This window comes from Carassius auratus, chromosome 38, assembly GCF_003368295.1.
Source record: "Carassius auratus strain Wakin chromosome 38, ASM336829v1, whole genome shotgun sequence".
NCBI classification, from domain to species: Eukaryota; Metazoa; Chordata; class Actinopteri; order Cypriniformes; family Cyprinidae; genus Carassius; species Carassius auratus.
The window spans coordinates 17,321,752-17,345,050 of NC_039280.1; the positions used below are offsets into that span (position 1 = coordinate 17,321,752).

Below are 23,299 nucleotides of genomic sequence, written 5' to 3' on the forward strand. Positions count from 1 at the left end.
AAAAATTACCTGGCAGGAGTCAGGCTGGGCTGACAGCGCAAGGCTGGCGGATGGCAAGGCACTCCCGCTAACATCCTCTCGAAATACTGGCACAGTATGGCGCGTCTCGCGGTGCTGCGGAGGTGCCTTTCGGTACGGTTTCCGGGCAGGAGCAGCACTCGTCATTCTGGGAGATCCGTGTGCTTCCATACACCATCCGTTAGTCCTGCCGAAAGAGAAGCATGATAATCCAATGTAGCAGTCGCTTTCAACCCTATCCTGTGCAAAAGGGCAGTCTCTTTCCTCTGTTTCTCTCTCCCTGTGCCATCCTGCCTCTTCCTCCCTAAACAGCACGACAAAAAAGCTGTTTGAATCAATAACAATTGATGAGAGCTACACCACTGGGCGGTTAAAAATGCAACAACCAATAAAAAACAGCTGTGTCTGTAATAGACAGCTGGGGCTAATAGAGCGACAATGAGTGGCAAAAAAAGCCTCCTTAACCTCCAAACATCTGCCTATGCTTCTACTGTGATGTGCGGTGCTACTTAGGAAAGATGAGAATGAGTGAGGAAAGGCAAAGAGAGATATGTGGTTTGACAGACATAAAATATAGAGACATGAGATAGGAAAAAGTGGAATCGCTCTAAAGCAGGTGATTGATTACATGCTGGAGTGGGTTTCCAACAGACAAACTGTTAAACCACTGCCTGCATGAATCTTATTGATCAGAGGAAGCTATGTTTGGAATGGGAAAAGTGGGTGTGCTGTTGGGATCCAATCACTTAGAGACCCACAGTATTTTCGTTGTCAATCGAAATATACTCAAAGGTTCAATTCAAACAGTTTTCTCTGTGAATAAATTGGTTGAACAAACGGTTAAATCCCATTCAACAGCCTGTTTAAGCATCTACTTACTAGGTTAACAAAAATCCTTTCCCTATTGATAAAACATTCATATATTTGACCATTTGATATAATCTTGACATGTGATTTAAGGTAGTATTCACTAAACTTTTTGGCAAAGTAAGTTTGAGTAGGTGAAACGTTTTAGATCATTCCTTTTTGCTTTATCGCTGCAGCCAGCATTACGACAATGGGCTCCCTGTGGTCAGAACGCTTTCGATAACGTTTATAACATGCAATAGCAGGCCATGGTTAGCACTCAGATTCTCTCCACTTCTTCCTGGGTCACACCTTTCCCTGCAGGAGAGCAGCTTTCTGCAATGCTGTGGCTATTTTTATAGCTCCAAACTGGTAAAATGGGAAAAATGAAGGGAGAATAGGCTGGTGTGTCACAGTGTGGTGCCAATAAGAAATCAATGGTGCTCCCTGCTCATGCTGCTAATGTGCTGCAGGGCACAGGCTGGGACACACATACATGTACGCACACGTGAGGGGGTCACTGCAAAAATGTGCCACTTATTGACAGGCTGATTTCCCTCTTGACGTCATCCACTACCCACAGTGCACAAACACACCAGGCCTACGCCATGATACACAGCAAGCAGAAATAAACGTGTTTGTAAAAGATGACTCAAAAGCATGTACATTTAAGCAGCAACACTAGAATTAGAATTCCAAATTGTTAAACATACATTAAATAAGACATCACTTAAATAGGGTTAAATAGACTAAAATAGTGTATTAATTTATCTAGCGAAATAACGAAATAAAATGGGTGACTTCCCTGACGTAAATGTAATGCTATGCAACATTGTTTACAGCGATCTGTCATACCACATCAAAAAACTGTGTTGGGGTAATGCATTAATAATTAAATATTTTAAATAACACAAAAATCCTTTATGTATTTAATCCCATTTTTATTAATGTCTTTGCTATTTACCTTTGATGATCCACTTCAACCATACTAACAAGTAGGGCTGTCACTTTTAGTTCGAAAATCGATTGCACAATCGAACGGACCAACCAAAAAAAGTTTCGAAAATGAAAATAGGGAATACATTTTAACCACATATGAACACTATTAATTTTAAAAGAATTAAACAATAAAAATATAGATGTAACAAAACTCACAGACAAGCAGAAAAAGAAAATAAAGAATTCCGAAATGTGCAGAAGGCTATGCGTTGCCAAAGCTAGACAGAAAACAACCAGCAATTTTACGCGCCTATAAAACTGGGCTAAAGCGACCTCTTATGCTGTGTTCACACCAAACGCGAATAGAGCGTCTGGCGCGTATGATTTCAATATAAAATCAATGTAAAGACGCGTTCACGCGCGTCTGGAGGTCTTGCGGCGCGAATGAGCCATTTAGCGCGGCGCGGTATACTCGAATTCGCCTCATTCGCGCATCTAGTTACAGGAGATTCTGAGTTATGAAAAGGAGCCACCATTGCAAGCTGACAGCGAAAGGATTTGTGGTGGAAAATTGGCAGTAATACCCCCACCTTGCGCAACTGTACCTGAGTGTCCCTGGGACATCAGTGCGGTCAGAGCGTGTCTTCTCAACAGCTGGACATATAGTGAATAAAAAATGCTCTGCACCCCGAAAATGTTGATCGACATGTTTTCCTGTCTAATCATTTCTTTGAAGCCTGCAGTGATGTTTTTCTTTTATGGCAGCCATCCCCCCTCTGCACATTTTTAACAAGCAAAAATGACTTCAGATAAACATAACCTTTGTTTCCATTGCTAAAAGTACTTAACTCTCTTCTCCTGCATCATATTCCTCATATGATCCATAGTTTGAGATGCAGCCTCTACTGTAAAGACATGAAATTAAATTTCCTTTTGGCTGAGGCTTATTTATTATTTATATGGGAGCCATGCTATATACACTGTCTAGTTAAGCTTTATTCATGCATCAACTGAAACAGCACAGACAAAAAAAAAGAAGATTTTGTGATCTAAATATTGATTAGTTAAATGACGGTACATAAACATGCAGTGGTTAAAATAGCCCTGTGTTACTACGGTACAAATATGCATACCATTATACCCCTAATAACTACCTAACTGCCTATGAATATTCTGCCATTGAAAGTGACCTTACAAACTTTACAGAATATCAACAATTCAGCGAGAAAAAGACTTCGTTCCAAGAGAAGACTGTGTAACTGTGTTTTGGGAGAATTCATCAGCTTGTCCTTTTTAAAACAGAAGAAGGTTTTCTTGCACCTTCTAAATTTTACAACGTCTAGGGCAAAAGGCCTAAAGCTTTCATTGCTAGTCACGCTAGGGTTGAAAAGCAAAGGAGCCTAAAAGTGTAAATTTCTGAGATGCAAACAGCTTACTACAGCTCAGAAGATTTAGCAAGAATTGCTTCTTGATATTTAAACCAACCTTCATCATCATCATGCGAAAGCTGTTGATGACAGGCCAACACTTACTGTGAAAGACTGACAAGAACTAGACTGCAACCATCACATGTGATGCTTACACAAGTACACAACCGCGGATCAATGAAAAACACTGTTCTAACATGCTATGGCTTCAAATCTGTGCTGAATTTCTCGTACTCAAGCGGTTTCTTGTGCTTTAGAAGGTGTCTGCTGTTGTCTAAGAGTGATTCCTGCTCTTTCAGAATCTAATTAATGCTGAAATTCTGACACTTTTACAAACTGCATGTTCTAAAAGCATTCCAGCTAAGCCTTATATTTGTCATTCAGGACTAATGATTGTGGGTGAGGGTTACAGCTCTATGAGAACAGAAGGGATGAAATTACAGTACATACTGACCTTCACACCATCACATGCCTACACAGATGCTGCATAGCTTCATTTCAGAGGAATCTCACTTTGTACATGCAGATTGTACACCAAATTTAACTGCTTTAATTAAACCTTACTGTGCTCCACAGATAAATTAGGCCTCCAAGTTTGATGTACTCCAACATAGGGCTGTCACTTTTAGTTCGAAATTCGATTGCACAATCGATCGGACCAACCAAAACAAGTTTCAAAAATGAAAATAGGGAATCGATTTCAAACAAATATATACACTATTAATTTTAAAAGAATTAAACAATTACAAAATATAGATTTAACAAAACTCACAAACAAGCAGAAAAAGAAAATAAAGAATTCCGAAAGTGCAGTATGCCTTGCGAAAGCTATTTGGTGCCTTTTGACACCTTTTTTTTAGACATGGAAAATCGATTTTACAATCGATTCAATGAACACTTACAGTATTGTTCAAAATAATAGCAGTACAATGTGACTAACAAGAATAATCAAGGTTTTTCGTATATTTTTTTATTGCTACGTGGCAAACAAGTTACCAGTAGGTTCAGTAGATTCTCAGAAAACAAATGAGACCCAGCATTCATGATATGCACGCTCTTAAGGCTGTGCAATTGGGCAATTAGTTGAATTAGTTGAAAGGGATGTGTTCAAAAAAATAGCAGTGTGGCATTCAATCACTGAGGTCATCAATTTTGTGAAGAAACAGGTGTGAATCAGGTGGCCCCTATTTAAGGATGAAGCCAACACTTGTTGAACATGCATTTGAAAGCTGAGGAAAATGGGTCGTTCAAGACATTTTTCAGAAGAACAGCGTACTTTGATTAAAAAGTTGATTAGAGAGGGGAAAACCTATAAAGAGGTGCAAAAAATGATAGGTTGTTCAGCTAAAATGATCTCCAATGCCTTAAAATGGAGAGCATAACCAGAGAGACGTGGAAGAAAACGGAAGACAACCATCAAAATGGATAGAAGAATAACCAGAATGGCAAAGGCTCAGCCAATGATCACCTCCAGGATGATCAAAGACAGTCTGGAGTTACCTGTAAGTACTGTGACAGTTAGAAGACGTCTGTGTGAAGCTAATCTATTTTCAAGAATCCCCCGCAAAGTCCCTCTGTTAAAAAAAAAGGCATGTGCAGAAGAGGTTACAATTTGCCAAAGAACACATCAACTGGCCTAAAGAGAAATGGAGGAACATTTTGTGGACTGATGAGAGTAAAATTGTTCTTTTTGGGTCCAAGGGCCACAGGCAGTTTGTGAGACGACCCCCAAACTCTGAATTCAAGCCACAGTACACAGTGAAGACAGTGAAGCATGGAGGTGCAAGCATCATGATATGGGCATGTTTCTCCTACTATGGTGTTGGGCCTATTTATCGCATACCAGGGATCATGGATCAGTTTGCATATGTTAAAATACTTGAAGAGGTCATGTTGCCCTATGCTGAAGAGGACATGCCCTTGAAATGGTTGTTTCAACAAGACAATGACCCAAAACACACTAGTAAACGGGCAAAGTCTTGGTTCCAAACTAACAAAATTAATGTTATGGAGTGGCCAGCCCAATCTCCAGACCTTAATCCAATTGAGAACTTGTGGGGTGATATCAAAAATGCTGTTTCTGAAGCAAAACCAAGAAATGTGAATGAATTGTGGAATGTTGTTAAAGAATCATGTAGTGGAAAAACAGCTGAGAGGTGCCACAAGTTGGTTGACTCCATGCCACACAGATGTCAAGCAGTTTTAAAAAAATGTGGTCATACAACTAAATATTAGTTTACTGATTCACAGGATTGCTAAATCCCAGAAAAAAAAATGTTTTTACAAAATAGTTTTGAGTTTGTACAGTCAAAGGTAGACACTGCTATTTTTTTGAACACACCCCTTTCAACTAATTGCCCAATTGCACAGCCTTAAGAGCGTGCATATCATGAATGCTGGGTCTTGTTTGTTTTCTGACAATCTACTGAACCTACTGGTAACTTGTTTGCCACGTAGCAATAAAAAATATACTAAAAACCTTGATTATTCTGGTTAGTCACATTGTACTGCTATTATTTTGAACAATACTGTATGTCTTAAAAATCAGAAATTATTTTTTCACAAAAGTGACAGCCCAACTCCAACAGCAATATAAATTCTGATATGATTTATAAAAAAAATTATAATAACAAGATAGACTAAACAGCAGTCAGAAGAGACAGCTATGCCAAATTTTCTGTCACTCCCATAGATACTGTTTTAGAAACACCCTCCCATTAAACGTTAACTACTTTTTAGTAATCTGATTCAAAAAGTGATATAAGTACAGGGTTGTGAACGTGCATGCATATATATATATGTTATTCCATTGTAAGGACAATTCATTCAATACATTAAAACTGCTACTTTATGACCATCTCTGAACTTTCTTCCTGTATCTCTTGATTGACAGATGTTTTGTCTGTCTTGTTTTCTGATTTGTTATTTAGTTTTTTAGATTTGCATTTGTAATTAGTTATTTTGTTTTCAGAATTGTGATTTGTTTGGCACTTCTCGGCCAACCACAGAATTGGAAGTATTAAAGGGATATTTCACCCAAAAATGAACCCTTTGTCATCATTAGCTCACCCTCAAGTGGTTCCAAACCTGTATGAGTTTCTGTCTTCTGCTGGGCACAAAAGATGATATTTTGAAGAAAGTATGTAACCAAACAGTTTCTGGTCTATACTGACTTTCACAGTATTTATTTATTTATTTTATTTAATTATTGGCTGTCTGTTACCAACATCATTCAAAACCTCTCAAGAGTTCTTACATGATAGCAATTGAATTTTTTGGGTGAACTAACCCTTTAAAAGACAGAATACCTGTAACATCACTAATAGAACTGGGCAGTATAATGAATAACAATAATATGTGTTTGGCAATGAGGTAAAATTAGCCTCCATTTTAAATCAATTTCAAAATGGATTGTAATGGATACCAAAAAGCAGAAAATGTTGCCTTTGTTGTTTTTAAGCATGAATGATAATGTCTAAATATGTTGGATATTTCCCAGAAACTGTAAACGTTTCTGTACTCAGTAAGACAACAGGACATTCAGTGACGCCCCATTCCTGGCACCCCACGCACTTCCTCTCACTGCTTCAGACAGAGATCATTCTCAATTCCCTTCTGACCTGCATATCTGATGATACAAGTCTAGAAAAACAGCCTGGGTAAATCTAGCTTTTGTAGTCAGGACAAGCAGAATGTGTCACCCTGTGCTTGTTGTCTGGTTGCTTTTAATTTTGTTGCAAGAAGACTAACACATCAACAATCTAAAACTAGTACAGGATACATTAAAAATTAAACATGAACTATAGTATCTTAACAGCACTACTGAAAAATCAAAACCAAAGGTTTCATTTAATAAGCTGTGCACTAAGACCACGCATATGTATTTAAAGAAATGTAATAAGACCATAATGTAAAATAGTACATTTCTGACTGGGACTTTAAACAAAGTAACAGGCAGCAAGATGTGAAAGACCGTCAGACAGAGGTCATGAGAAAAAGGGAAAACATCAGCTTTGCTAAGAAAAAAACGCTTCCTTTCTAGAACAGCCAAATCTCTTTGATCATGCCTGCTCTGAAGATCACTGTGAGAACATCATGAGACACAACTGTGTATAACAAGAGAGCTCTGTAGAGACATGCCATTTTCCAATTAGAGCTATTTCTGGAGGCCGACTGTCAGCTTTGCAAGACAAGGACGCACAAACACAACAAATTATTTAGATAGCGTGTTTTCATACCTGAAACTGGAGTTGGTTTCAGTGGTGTCCTCATTCACAGGTCCTCAGGCCCTGAGCGCTCTGAAAAACACATTTGCTTGGGTTACTGAAATGTGATTTGTCAGAGTGTTGCAACACGATCTATGAAGTGAAAGAGGTTTAAAATAAATATCAGCAGCAAAACCTTCCAGGACAAGAAGTGAATCTAATCCAGGTCATCTGGTAAGAAAATCCTGACATGCATGTCAATAATAGAGCAAAAATTATTTATACCCTAGGGGGTTATACAGAAAAAAAATGCAATATGCAAGGAATAACTGACAACTGACTGTTGAAATATTAATGCAAAATGCAAATGAGTAGAATGGCTGTTACAAATATTCAGTGTACTAGTACTGGGTGACATCTCCGAAGAATTATATTTTTAAGAATTTTATCAATAGCTAATACTGATCGCTCTAAAATGATTAAATTATATATTTAGTCAGGTGAACTATATTTCAACCAAACAGACCATCCAGCCAATTAGACTAAAAACATTTCCTGCAAAAAGTAAAATATATTTTTTTTTAAAAATAGTTTTCCATTTTTTCATTCAAAAACAATGAAGAATGGCATTTCATTTGTTACACTAATTAAATGATATATCATATTATTTACTTATTAAAATTCACTTTGTAAAATATATTGATTTAGACATCAAAAGTGGACGAGGACTTCACACTTGAATTTTTGTGACAAGAAAATTAATTAGTGATTAAATCACAGTTTTACATTGTTTCATTGAAACACAAATGAACAGAAATGAATCTCTAATGACATCATTTGGTACCAAGGTTTATATCGGAAACACTATTTAAAAGATTTGCATGCTCATAATCCTGAAACATAATGAAGATTCCAACACAAGAGGGAAAAATAACACATCGGGATGGTATAATGAAAAAAATCCCATTAGCATCTAGTTTATGAATTCACAAACTTTGTCTGTAAACTCCAAGTGAACTCCTGTTTTTATGTCTACTGTGAGACACACATCACAAGTTACATTAATATTAATAATATCAGTCACCACATTCACACACGGCCTTCTCGGAAATCACCTTCATTCAGTCACAACTCAAAGCAATTGTTCTTCCTTTGCCTAATTAACACAGAGGCTGCTCATTACCGTCGTATCCGACAGGCCTCCTCCCTCACAGTTACCACAGCAGAATAATGAACTCCTGCACTGCAGACACACACTGTGACATTACACTCATTACAGTCAATGACTGTATGGAGTGTCAGAGCACTGAAAAAGGGATGTTTTGGTTATATATTACAGAAGGTAAAGCTCACTGTAGTTTGAATGATATCTGGTACGTGTTCAGGGTAAAAAGCAGCAAGATAAGATTAGATAAAAGGACACTGCACCATAGTACAGAATAAAAATGAAAAAAGTTTTAAATGTTATCAAATGTTACAGTGAATGAAAGCACAATGTGATTTATGCAATGTGCACTTAACTTTGCTTAGGGTGTGTAAAAGAAAAATGGTCAAACAACACTGGGCTCTCTATTTGCCCAACACTGAGGAAACTTCTCACTAAGGTAAACATGAATTCACAAGTGACCCGATTCAGTTTCGTAACTAATGACTATTTCTACTGTGGAAAACAATGTAATTTTGGAGGAATATATTGAATGTGTTCACTTGAGGAGAAGGCTGTCAATAAATAATAAATTTGTTCTTTCGCACAGACTTTTTTATTTTATGTATGTATTTTAATGCTTTCAAATGATTTATCGCGATTAATCACATCCAAAATAAAAGTGTTTGTGTACATAATATCGGAGTGTGAAATGTGTTTATTTATTATGTATATATAAATAAACATCCATGTATATTATGTACATTATGTTATGTTTATATTTTCATTATATTTATATAATATAAAAAATAATAATATAAATGTATATACATATAAATATTTTTAAATATATACTTTATTTGTGTGTGTGTGTGTTTGTGTGTGTGTGTATACATGCATAAAAAATAAACAGTACACATTATTTTGGATGCGATTAATCACAATTAATCGTTTGACAGCACTAAAGTATTTATTGGTTTAGGAGTAGACTTTACTAGAAAATACTATTTCATTCTGCATTTGTTGTGTTACTGGTTTTCTTTGTAACAATTTGTAAAATTTACCAGAAATTTCCAAATGAAAGAAAATTCTATACACTAAATGTATTACCGTGTATGCAAGACCAAAACTGGTTTAAAATAAAGTAACATATAAATAAAGGAAAGTTAACATTATGAGGGTTGGACCATTTACCCCTGGCTTGACTAATCTTGAAATGTGCAATTCAGCTGAATATGATTAGTTTAATATCATTTTTGCAGTTTTGGTCTTCCATATTTGCAGCTTGCTTCACTGCATATTTATTATAGAGAGCAACATTTACGTTATAGGAAAGCTTATCTACTGATCCCGTCTTGAATCTTTACAATCTCAAGGTTTAACCCTCTGAGGTCTTTTTGGGGCCTGGAGAAGTTTTGTCATGTCCTGACATTTGTGCTTTTTTCAGTTGCTTATAAACATCTAAATGGCTAAAGTCTAATCTCACTGTAATCAGCACAAACTGGGCTATAATAATAATAATCATAATAATATGTGAGCAACATGTATGTACATGATTGTGTTTTTGAAAAAACAAATTTATGCGTGGTTAGTGAAAAACGAAAAATTTTAAATCACTTGAATAAGGCCATAAAACATACAGAACAATGGTTCCCGGGACTTTTGAGAACTGTAGCTTGGAATTTTTCTTTCTAAATGATGTGAAAATTATCTTGTTTACGCACAGAAAACAATATATTGATTTAAATTTTTATAAGACACTTTTGTTTGTAAAAGTCATATGCGAGTAGGTGTCAACTATCATGAATATCATTGTGATTTACACCTGAGAAGACAAAGGCCTGCATAATGAGCCGCATAATGAGCCTTTCAGTCAGGTTTGTGACTGAGAGGGAAGAGTTACAAGAAAGAATGTGAAGACAAAATAAATCTATATAATTTTATGTTTGTAGTTTATTTAGAATATATTTAATTATCCCACACAATAATGTAATATTCACTTGCAAGTGCAGTAAAAAAGGAACAATCGAAGCTGACTTTCAAACTGAATTTTTAGCATCATTGCTCCAGTCACAGTCACTGATTTTCTACAACAAAAAAACATTTATTGTTATTATTATTATTATTAATGTGGAAAAGAGCTGAGAATATTTTTTCAGGTTTTTTTATATAAATTGAAAGAACAGCATTGTTTGTTACATTTATATTATTTACATCAAGCTTTTTAATATATATATTTTTTATTGAAACTTCATAATGTTTGACTTGATTATACATTTAGTCAGTAATTATAGTTTGGAAAAAGTATAACTAGTAAAATGCTTACACGTTATGTGAAAACTAGTACAAGTATTTAAATAAATAAAAAGAGACTTTCTCATGTTTATGATCTCTGCTGAATAAAGTGCTTAATTCTTTTTTCCTGAGGAAATCCAAATCTCAAAACCACAGCGCATCTTTTTGGAGTGAATTATGTCTTAATCCTCTTACCGCAAAGCAAACAGTGAACTAAAAAGAACTTGAAGAACAGTCTCACTGCATTGTCTTCTGTTGTGTATACGTATTCAAGCCGCGGACTTCAGTGAAACATTAGAATCTGAATAGAGCGATCTGCGCGGGGGCGTGGTCACATTATGAAGGGAGACATGAAAAACAGACATTGCGTTGTTTTCATATGGATTGCTTTATCACAGAATATTTGTTTTCGGCAGCACTTGTTTAGTTTAAAAGTAGACGTGAAGCTTTCTATAGATATCTCTCTCATGTTACAGTTCATTTTAATGACGTGTTTGTAAATGAAGATCAGCACAGACAAAGGCTGCAGACAGCACCCCTTGTTTGTTATCTATTTTATAAATGCACAAAAGAATTTTTGTTATAATGTCTGTATACAAATAAAAGTAAACCCTTAACAGATTTGATTGATGTATTGCTCTTATCTGTACGATCAAAACTGAAAGTGTTATTTAAGTTCTTTTCAGGGTTATCAGGAGAAAATGCCTCATCATGCGTATACGCGTGAATCGACTCCAGAGGGTTAAATAGTCACATCTGTTCCTAAAATTAGCAATTTATGGCTTTGTAACATAAATTTCTGCTTTTGGCACTTTCACTCAGTATGTGAGCTCACGACCTTGGCACAGTGCCATGCCCTACTCATAAAACACTGTTGCAATGGCAAAACATTCTCAATGTAATTACATTTTCATCAAGGAGACTGTAAATTACCCCTGGAGATGTTTTTAACTGTCAGTTAGAGTTTTTTTCTGGTAAAAACATTTGCTCTCCCTGACCTGAAAGCATGCATTATTAAAATGCTGTTATAGATGTCTTTTTTTCTGCAGTATTCAGAGGCGTCTGCTGTGGATGAGAAAGCTTTGCCACAAGATACGGCAGAGAATAACAAACTAGAGGCCCATGGCAGTTAGCCATCCATGACAGTCAGCTGCTGCTCTGATACTGAGACCCATTCACCTCCACTTCCCTCAAACACCACGCTTCATCTTCTCCTACTAAGAGACTGAAAAAAGCCACAACCACTGAACAAAAACAGCTTGTGTGTCATCATGGCTATGACCATTACTTGTTTTTATTAATAAATGATCCTGGTCTGATTGTGTAAGTTCACTGTATTCTACAGAATACATTTGTTTTCATAACCTCTCATTAAAAATTTAATAACTTTCCCTTTTTCTGCTCACGTAACCTAGGCTGTGGAGGCAGGGAGGTAAAATATTAAAGGGGTCATATGATGTTGCTAAAAATAACTATATTTGTTGTAAATGGGTTAAAACCCATTATAAATTAGGCATTTGTTGAATTCAGTAGGGACATACAGGTGCATCTCAAAAAAGATTTTATATCATAAAAAAGGTATTTATTTTTTGTAATTAATTTTTCTTTTTAAGCAAACGTTCTTACATTTTAGATTCATTGCACACACACTGAAATATTTCAATAGTTATTATTTCTTTTTTTTTAAATTCGGATAGTTACGATTTACAGCTTTAGAAATAAAAAATGCAGTATCTCAGAAAATGTGAATATTCAATTTTGAGCTTGATTAGTTTGATTAATTTTGCATATAAATACTGGGTACTTCTTGGGCTAGTTTAGAAAATGCAACCACAATTATGGGAAACACTACTTTGAGTTGACAGTAGTCCAGAAGACAATCATCAACACCCTTTACAAAGAGGGTAAGCCACAGAAGGGCATTACTGAAAGGGTTGGCTGTTCACAGAGTGCTGTATCAAAATATATTCATAGAAAGTTGACTGGAGGGAAAAAGTGTGGTAGGAAAAGGTGCACAAGCAACAGGGATAACTACAGCCATGGAAAGATTGTCAGGAAAAGCCGATTCATGAACTTGAGAGAGCTTCACAAGGAGTGGACCGAAGCTGGAGTCAGCGCATCAAGAGTCACCACACGTCCTCAGGAAAAGGGCTACAGCTGTCACATTCCTAGAACCAAGCCACTACTGAACCAGAAAAAAACATCAGAAGAATTTCTCAAGGGGTAAGGAGGAAAAGTACTGAAGTCAGTGATGATTTGGGGTGCTGTTACGCCTGCTAGTGTTGGTCCATTGTGTTTTATCAAATCCAAAGTCAATGCAGCCATCTCCTAGGATATTTTGGGGCACTTCCATCTGCTGACAAGCTTTATGGAGATGCTGATTTCATTTTGCAGCAGAACTTTAGCACCTGCCCAGAGTGCCAAAACCACTTTCAAATGGTTTGATGACGATATTACTGTGGATGATTGGACAGCCAGAACCTCACAGAGAATCTATAGGGTATTGTGAAGAGGAAGATAGTAACATCTGACAAACAATACAAAGGAGCTGAAGGTCGCTAACAAAAAGCAACCTGGGCTTCAATAATGCCTCAGCAGTGCAACAGGCTGATCGCACTTATGTATTATGTACGATATATAAACCCACTTACAGACTGTGAGTCAGAACAGCTGGCATTGTAGTATTCTCTCCCAGGATCAGGAAACAGTCCTCCATTAAATGTTCTGCACACATCTGAATATGTGGGTCAAACTGTTAGAAGGCCAAACAAAGTATTTTTGCTTTCATAAACGAACTAGCGTGCATCAGCTAAAGACGGTCTACACTTGACATGGCAAAATGACTGTTGTAAATAATTTGAAATGTGTGTCAACACGTCATAAATAGAATGCGGCAGCAGTTTAGTGTCAGGGATTTGTGGTATCATGCCGCCCCACATCCAGTGTAGAAAGCATCACTGATTATACTGAGTTCTATTGACTGATCTATATATAATAAATTTCTATTATAGATCAGTGGTTCTATAGTATTTTGTCGCATCGCACCATGTTAGGAAGTGTTAGGAATCATTAGTTGTTTTCCCGTATAAGGATTCATGCTTTGGGTGCAAATCAGTGTATTGGAAGGTTTTCTGAAGGATCATGTGTCACTGAAGTCTGGAGTTATGATGCTAAAAATTCAGCTTTAACACTGGAATAAATTATATTAATATATATTCAAATATAATTTTTCAGAAAAACAGTGTAATAGGCCTAATCTTAGCGATCCTTAACTTTTAAACAACAACAACAATTTCTGCACGAATGCAAATCAGAATGAACAGTATCAGGTTTTGACAACAGAATATTTGTACATCAGACCAGCCAAACAGACAGCACAAGCTTGCCAATCCTTGTTGGCAGGATAACCCTCAACACATGAGTCAAGGATTCAGCAATGTCCTCACTATCACTGTGCAGACAGCAGATCAAATGATTCAGGGATCGTTTATCAGACCAGCAGATCTGATGATTCACTTTGGTTTGCAAGACCTGTATTCTTTCTTTGCAAACATGTGTTCAACGACTGCGGCAATCCTCAGTACTAAATGACACCGAGTGATTTGTAGAAGGGAAAAATGGCAATTTGCCTTGCATCCCAAATTTTAAGGATGCAGCTATACAGTATTAAACAGGAAAATTGTGTGCTGTCCTCCTCTGGCTAGACAAAACCAGCAGTTTAATTCTAGGCTGCAACAAAGTATGATTGTGCAGAGGACTCACCTCACCTAAAGCATTACAATTATTTCACCCAAGCTGGACAAAGACTTGAGATTGGTTTTATGAAATCTGCCTTTTTAGGGACTGCCGATCAATCATCCCAAAGTGATTATCGTCCGATTGTGATTGATAGCCGATCGATAGTAAAATTGTACCAATCTACTGTAAATTTTAACTTTATAAACCCATGTGATATTTCCATGTTACATTTTAGGTTAGTGTCATCTATTTAGAATTTTTTTTTTTTTTATAATAATAATAATAACAATTGCAAAAAAAAAAAAACCTTTATACAGTTAATATATTTTTTTTGTTTCTGTTATTCTTGCCTACTGTATTGATCAATACTGAAAAACCAAAGCACCAGGATATTATGTCATCCCAATAACAGCAGTCTGTCATTTAAAAAAAAAAAAAAAAAAATTCACAGCCTTTACATATTTAACGTGCGAAAGCGGATTCAAAATCTGGCACCTTCTGCCCACTTTCCAGATGACTGGTGCAAACGATGCAGGTGTTCAATATTCAGAATGACCCATCTCCTAATGTCTGCACAGTCTTATCTTTCACAGCATGGATCATTTTTCTTGGAATGTGGATTGCAGACAACAGATGTTGTTCTTTGGACTGGGCTTCTTGGCTTGGTGCCTCCTGTTGCGTGAGAAGCAAAGATGATGAATCAATCAGGTCTAGGCCAGCAAAATATTCTAACATGATCTCCTCTACCTGTTCATTCAATACACCAGCCTCATTAAATCTCTCAAGCGAGCGATCTCGGCGTCAGCGCGGAAAGTGAGGCCATCCTTAAAAATATTTTGGTTTGCAGTAACAGTATTTTTTTTTTTAAATAAGGGTCGGTAGGTCGGACCATATTTTTTTTTTCAAGTTTCAATGTAATGTTTTGTGATGGTGATGACGTCGGTATGAATTTAAACAAATTAGCATATTGTGATGTCACTGACTGGGTCTTCAACCCCCACCTTCTGGCTCATCATTGCAAACCTCATTTTGATGCAGGCTATATAGACCAAACATTTTTTTAAATGTTTGTCAAAAACATGTTTATTGCACGAATTTCAGATGAGAAGAAAAAAATGACGTACTGTTATACTGTTTTACTTGCATCCACCGCTACGTATCAATGCACCTACGAATGAGAGACAGTTTACTTTGCTTTCTTGGGTTGTCACTTTTGTGAAAAAAATCCTGTTTGATTTGAGTGACAAGTGTTCACTGAATCGATTGTAAAATTGATTTTGCATGTCTAAAGTTTTATACGGCAAATAACACCAAATACAGGTAAATCCACGGACAACAGGCAGGACGAATGTACAGACCTATTGGCGTGAAGTTACGTGCACAATGACAAATAGGAGCGCAACATTTTTGAAAAACAATAAGCAGAGTGGACTGCCACAATGCAAAACTTTTACTGCAGGCTTCAACATGGCTGTGTTTACGATAAGAAATGCCAACAACAACAACAACAAAAAAATCGCATAGACGATTTTCTTGGCCTGTCAAAAAAATATTTTTTCGAATATTCGTTGAATTTAAAATAAAAATCCACATTCGAATGCGCATTCAAATTTTAGGTGTGCATTAAGGAAGCTGCCTTATGAGCCCCGGTACGTCTTCCATTCCATCTCGCCACGCGCACAGCTTGTCTACACAACTTTCAAAGGCGGACGAGCTTGACACGCAGTATCTGCTTTCTCATCTTTCACCTCGTGTACGCGCACCGTCCGAGGTGTTTCAGTGGCGCACGAGATGCGATGACGATGTATGTGGCATTGCATTATAAGGTTATGTTAGCCTATCCAGTTGAAGCCACTTAAAAAAAAAAAAAAAATGTGGAGAAGATCTTGTTTATATCAAAACGGAAACCAAGACGTTCACACAGAACGCATATTTCGCGCATTTTCTAGAGGGACACCGTTGGACTCGTGTCTCGCACAAGAGAGCCGTATGTTTAGAAAGACATGTAAAATGAATGTATTAATTTAATTTTCTAGTTTTTGTTCCTCATCCCACTGCATCTCATGTTTTTAAATGAAAAAATGTATCCTGTGTGACTGGTTTTTCGCCCTTTTTATTTATTTAACAATGCATGCATACATGATGCTGTTTTGTTTATAGTTCTTTAAGCAACTTAATTGATATTAATTGGTTCATAAACATTATTTTAAATATTTCACAGTCATGTATTCTAATGCTTTGAATAAACATGCAGTAATATTTTGCTCAGTGCGCTGTTTTGAGGCCTCAGAGGAGAAGCAAAGAGCTTTTCTTCAACCTAACTGAAATTATGCATTTTAATCATATTTATGTAAAGAATTTGAATTTCGTTTTTCAGCTATTTTGACAGCCTCAGGCGATTCAAGCCCTAAACTGTATGAGACTGAATAACGGCAGAATTCACATTTCTGTTGTAAAAAGAGAAACATTGTCCAGAAGTATTATTTTCTGTTATGCAGGTGTGTCCGAAGCTGCAGTTGCTGTGTGACGCCTGTTCAAAAAAAAAAAAAAAAAAAAACCTGGACGAAGGTAGAAGGTAGTTAAAATCAATTTCCTATTTTCGTTTTCGAAACTTGTGTTGGTTGATTCGTGCTAGATTCGTTCAATAGATCGACACGGTCACGGTTTTAGACTAGACGGGAGAAGGGATGGGAAAAGATCTGGGCACAGTTTTTCCAGAACTTCGTGCCAAGTTAAAGCGGTGTCGAGCTGTTTTAATGCATTTTTTTAGATGTATTATGGTGCCCGAACCCGTATGACTTTGAACAGTGGCCGCGAACATTTAGTTTACTGCAGCCACAGCCATCATTACCAAGCGCGAACCGTTGACCCTGACAGTGAATGAGAGTATGAGACAAAGCGAACGCACAGGCCACGGTGTGACATCCGTGTAAACATAGATGACATCACAGGGTTTTTTTTTTTTTATTAAAGAAGATAGCCTTCGTTTGTATTTAGGCCTAGGCAATTTATATATTTACAATACTTACTTAAATATAATTAATAGTATTTTATTGCTTTGTATTAGTTGTTTGAAGAGTTTAAAAAAATGTGGTCGGTCTAAACGCAAATTTACAATCGGCAAGTCGGTCGGACTAAAAGCAAAAAAAAATAATAATAATTGAGTCTGTCCTAAATTGACAGGGTCGGTCGGGTTATGGCAAACAAGAATATTTTTAAGGATGGCCTCAGGAACTAACTGATCTCTGCTTCATTATAGTTTGCACAGATTTTTTCGGCGCGACCGTTGATCTTCCTTCAAAACAGCCGGTACACTTCACTTCGACACGCATTAGATATGGCTTTTGGTCACACAGCGCACGTCCCGGGTTGAACCTGGCAATGTTTCTAGGTCCCCGACCCAGGTTCAATACCAGAATCAATCCCAGGACGTGGTTGCTTTCACACAGAAGGCGACCCGGCAATGTTCCGGCAATATGCCAGGTCCGACGTGCAGTGTGAAAGGGGCTTAACAAATGTCTATAAACACTTGAGGCAACTGTACTGGGTAGTGATGGGAATAATTCAGCCTCTAACACTTCTGGAATCGGATTCCAAACCTGCTTCAATGTATAAAATGGCTCGTTGTTCAATTCTGGGTGTAGATTAATAGAAGCCACACAAATATGTCTGCTCTGATGTGTCAACAGAAAAAAAAGTATGCAAACATGGTATCAGAGGAGGCAATGGTACTTTAGTTCAGAAGATGTTGAGTCTTGTTTTCTTGGCCGTGCACAAATGTTCAGTTGTATCCAACAATTTAGTGAGTCACAGTACAATGAATCATTTTTCTCCCCCGACCCCGGTATGGGCCCAATTTTGTTACAGGCGACAGTCCCAAATGGGTCATCAAATTCTAGGAAGACTTATAAAATCTACCAACCAGGGGTGTCAAACTATCAGCCTGCTTTTCATATGGCCTCTCAAATGTTAAGAGTTTATCCTTAAACCTAGTCCATAAAAACATGTTGACTTTATGCATTATCATTTAGTCTTTAATGCAATCTTGCAGTTTTGTTCTTACAAAGCAGCCAAATGTGTGTAAAATTACCAGCTTAGAGAAAAAACAAAACAAATGTAAGAGCACCAAACAGAAAAGGACTCCAGCTGAACAGTCCATGAATGGAAGTAGAAGAGTGTCACTAATGATATGGAGAGACATAAACTGGGGAAATTATACTATTCATAATTTGTATCATATTCAGTAGTTAGTATTTCATGTCATCTTCTGTTGCTATAAATATGGCGGTTTATTTGTGCTGTCTTTTGTCTGAAACTGAGCTGCAATTGAACACTGTGGGCCCTATTTAAACGATCTGAAACGCAAGTGTCAAAGCGCGAAGCGCAAGTAAGTTTGTGGGCGGGTCTCGGCGCTGTTGCTATTTTCCCGGCGGGATAAATGGCTCTTGCGCCCGGCGCAAATCTAAAATGGGTGGGTCTGAAGTAGCTTCATTATTCATAGGTGTGGTTTGGGCGTAACGTGAAATAAACCAATCAGAGCGTCGTCCAACATTCCCTTTAAAAGCAGGTGCGCAAGTTCCATTATGGATTGCTATTATTATGGCGTATTTACCAGGCGCACGCCCGGAGCGGTTCACAGCCGAGGAGACTGATGTTCTTGTAAAAGCAATGAAAGACAGAGAAATTGTGTTGTATGGGGATGGGAGAAACCCACCCAAAATAGCGTCGGTTAAACAGGCGTGGGAGGAAATAGCCACAACTGTTTCATCGATTTTTTTTCCTGGTTCTTGACGGACAAACCAATTTGTCAGATGTCCTTATATACATATATGTCTTGCCACTATTGGGCAAACAGGTCTGATCATTAATTACTACAATTAGCCTGAATAATTTGTAAGCATTAAGATTTATGCCTATTTTTTCACATCTTCGTGGCACACCACAATGATTTCCGTCATCTCATGTGTTAATATTTTTTTAGTGTAACAATTTATGAATCTTAATAAAAATCTGTGTAGATTATATGAGCAAAGTGTATGCGCGTTGTGCACGCTATATACATTAAGGTCAAGCATGCGCCCTTAAAATAGCATAATGAACAGCGCGCAACGCGCCACTGACTTTAGACTAGGTTTTTTCTGGTCAGTGGCGCAATTGCTTAATGGAACAGCAAAATAGCACCAGGGATTGTTTGCGCCGGAACACGCCTCTTTTTTTGCGCTGATCCGCCCAGGGAGCGCAAGTTCATTCACTAGTTTAGCGACGTGCTTCTGTGGAGGGAAAAGCGCGCTTTGCGCGGGTGCAAAATAGGAATGACACATGCGTCGGTGTACAAAGTCAATTGCGCTGGGTGCAAGATAGGGCCCTCTGACTTTGAGCTATTAATAAACAATTTAGTTCAAATATTCCCCGAATCAGCAATGCTATTGCTTTTAATCTATTTAAGAGCATATATGAACCTGCAAGCTGTGCTTACTGCAGAATATTTTAAGTGATAAAAACATTTTCTAAACTAAAGCACATTTTAATTAGCAATGCACAAGAAAATGTCTTCAACTTTGTTTTCTACTAAATAATGAAAATAAACATTTACATACTGTACAATTTAAGGTAAATTTGAGGAAATGACATGCTATAATAGTAAAATATTGGTTATGTCGCCCTGGAATTAGTCCATTTGTGTTTATAGTAGTGCTGTCAAACAATTGATCATGATTAATCACATCCAAAATAAAGGGTTTTGTTTACACAATGTGTGTATATTGTGTATTTTTATTATGTATAAATACACACGCATGCATGCAAACATTTAAGAAAAGTATGTTGTTTATGTATTTACACAAAATAACATAACTGTATAAATGTATCTACATGTAAATATTTCCAAAATATATATTTTTGTGTGTGTGTGTGTGTGTGTGTGTGTGTATTATGCATAATAAATAAAAAACAGTCCACATATGTTATGTAAACAAAAACTTTTATCTTGGATGCAATTAATCATGACAAATCGTTTGACAGCACTAGCTTACATGTAATTCATATCCTTTGATTCTTAAAAGTGGAATTTTAAAAGACATTCCATTCTGAATGACGCACAACTCGATGTAATATCCACATGTTTGGGAGACTGAACTCGCTAGACAATTAACATGGACATATAAGAGGCAACGTAGAAGTGATCCACTTAGTAACCTCGAAGTTCGTATACTGACCCTGAGAAAGGCGGAGGAGTGATTCGGTTTACCTGTCGATGTCATTCAGAAACTAAAGCATTGTGTGACAGACAAAACAAAAAAAACATCTTGAAGGCTTGAAGATAAGCACTTCATTATCAGCGTTACTAAGTAACGCGTTACAGTAACGTAACTACTTTTTCGGGTGAAAAGTAGTGTAACACGCTACTACTGAAAATTTGGTAACAAAACGTAGTTCATTTTTCAATTCGGCGCAACGATACTTTTCCCATGGTTAGATTTGACAGCGACACTGCCATTTGCGCGCTTGCGCAATAGTTACAAGCTCCACACGGTATGTGACAGAGGCTGGTAGCAGTCTGCAAAGCAATCATGGCAAGTGAGAAGCAGCTGACGCTAACTTTTGAGGGATGGAGGTATTCCCACTACTTCAAACTCGTTAAAAAACTAAGGTGAGGAATGTGAGTGTAAGGTGTACACTGTGTCCTGGTGAGAAACTTTTGTTCACTGCCGTTAACTCAACTGCCAACCTCACCAAGCATTTGAAAGGAAAACATGCTAACATGAAGCTTGTCGCTCAAGATCCCCGGTGGGGAAATGATGGTATGTCGAGTCCAACGGCAAATAAGCAGCTGAAACTTCATTTTCACCACCAGGAGGTAACTAAACAAGAGTTGGACAAACTAGTCGCTTCGTTCATCGTCGATGAAATGTTGCCCATCAATACTGTTGAATCTCCCACTTTCAGAAAGATACTTAGCAAAATACCTACAACAGGAGACAGGCGCCCATGGTCAGATCGTAGAACTTTCACGGGCTATCTGGATGAATGTTATCTAAAAATGGAGATTGAATTAAAGAGAGTTTGCAGTATGTTTCAACCACTGCGGATATATAGAGTAGCCTTAACCGAAGCTTTCTGGGAATCACTGTGCACTGGATCAATCCGCGCAACTTGAATCGCGAGAAAGCTGGCATCGCATGCAAAAGCATAAAGGGCAGGCATACATATGATGTCATAGGCTTTGAAATGGAACAGATTCACTCAGCGTTTGGCCTTTCACATAGGATCACCGCCACCGTTACAGACAACGGGTCGGATTTGGTTAAAGCTTTTAAGATGTATGCACCACCTGAGCCTGACGAAGAGGAGGATGAAGAGCAAGATGAGCAAGGTGTAGTTTTCACAGATGTGGAAGAGTTGCTTGGAACCACAGAAGGACAGTTTTCTCTTCCCCCGCATTTTAGGTGTGCTTCGCATACGCTCAATTTGATCTCGTGCAATGACATCGACAAATGGAACATCTATTCCTAAAGGAATACTGCAGTGTTTTGAAACCGATGGCAGTAGCACTGGATATCTTGCAAGGCGAAGAGAACTGCTACTATGGTAGTCTTCTACCAACCCTGGAAACCCTGATGTCAAGGACGTTCGCACTCCAAAATGGACTTTCAAGGATGACAGCTGACCTACCGGGTGTAATTGTACAGGTAAGCCAATTCTTAATAGCCTATCTGAAAGTTAGCTACAGGCCTACCTGTTGTATCCTATTCATTAAAGATTTAGTTTCATATTTATGTGTAAATAAAATAAATAAATGTATTTCATGTATGTTGATTATATGAAAAGTGTAAAGCATGAGTAAGATCATAATTTTGCGCAATATATCGGGAGACAAATGGAGTGGGCAGACATGATTTTGACCACTTTATTAAGTTTGTTTTTGTAGAAAGCCTTTCTTTAAAATGAATTTCATTTTGTATTAATTGTATCTTAATTTTAATCTATGTTTTATCAACCAATTACCTGAATATAATAAATAAGAAAGTAAATATAGCATGCAATATAATCATCATGTGGATATCAAGTTCGGTGGATAGGGGGAGCGGAGCGGAGAGAAGCGGTGCGTGCATTAACATAGCCTTTTTAATTCTGAGGCTAGTCATGCTATAAGTTGTGCTTGATTTTATTTTGGCTAAAATGTCTTTGCCTCTAAACATTATTGTGCCATTTTATTTTATTTACACAAGCCATCGACATCAAGACATTTTTAAGTTATTATTTTTTCTGTTGGATTTAGATGAGGCATGTTTTATTTTGAGAAATAAGATCACTTTTGAGGTTACCATGTTGTTCCTAAGGAGCTTATTGATACAATTTTTTTTTATAATAAAGAGCACGAAAGAAATACCTGTTATGTCCTCCATAGTATAACTTTATGTAGGCCTACACATTAAGGAACAGATATTGGGTTCTGCCCAAAGTCAAGCAACATAAAAGTAACGTAAAAGTAACGAGTAACATAAAAAGTTACTTTCCAAAGGGGGTAACTAACTAAAGTAACGGATTACTTTTTTAAAAAGTAACGAGTAACGAGCGAACACTAATTTTTAAAAGTAACTTCCCCAACACTGTTCATTATTAACAAGCATCTGAGCTGGACAGCGTTCAGTTCTACTGGCCCATGCTCACTTTTGTGCAGGGCTGGA

At 37.2% G+C, this 23,299-nt stretch overlaps 1 protein-coding gene across 4 annotated transcripts in view; it reads right to left on the minus strand.

Moving 5' to 3' along the window:
• tjap1 (tight junction associated protein 1 (peripheral)) overlaps positions 1–23,299 on the minus strand; it is a 120,985-nt gene that overhangs the window by 44,742 nt on the left and 52,944 nt on the right. For all 4 annotated transcript variants that reach the window (XM_026224510.1, XM_026224508.1, XM_026224511.1 and 1 more), the window contains 2 exons: positions 7,469–7,528; positions 10–205 (listed from right to left, as the gene is read on the minus strand). In XM_026224510.1, the coding sequence (XP_026080295.1) occupies positions 10–189 (180 nt within the window). In that variant the 5' untranslated portion in view covers positions 190–205; positions 7,469–7,528. The remainder of the gene's footprint in view (positions 1–9; positions 206–7,468; positions 7,529–23,299) is intronic.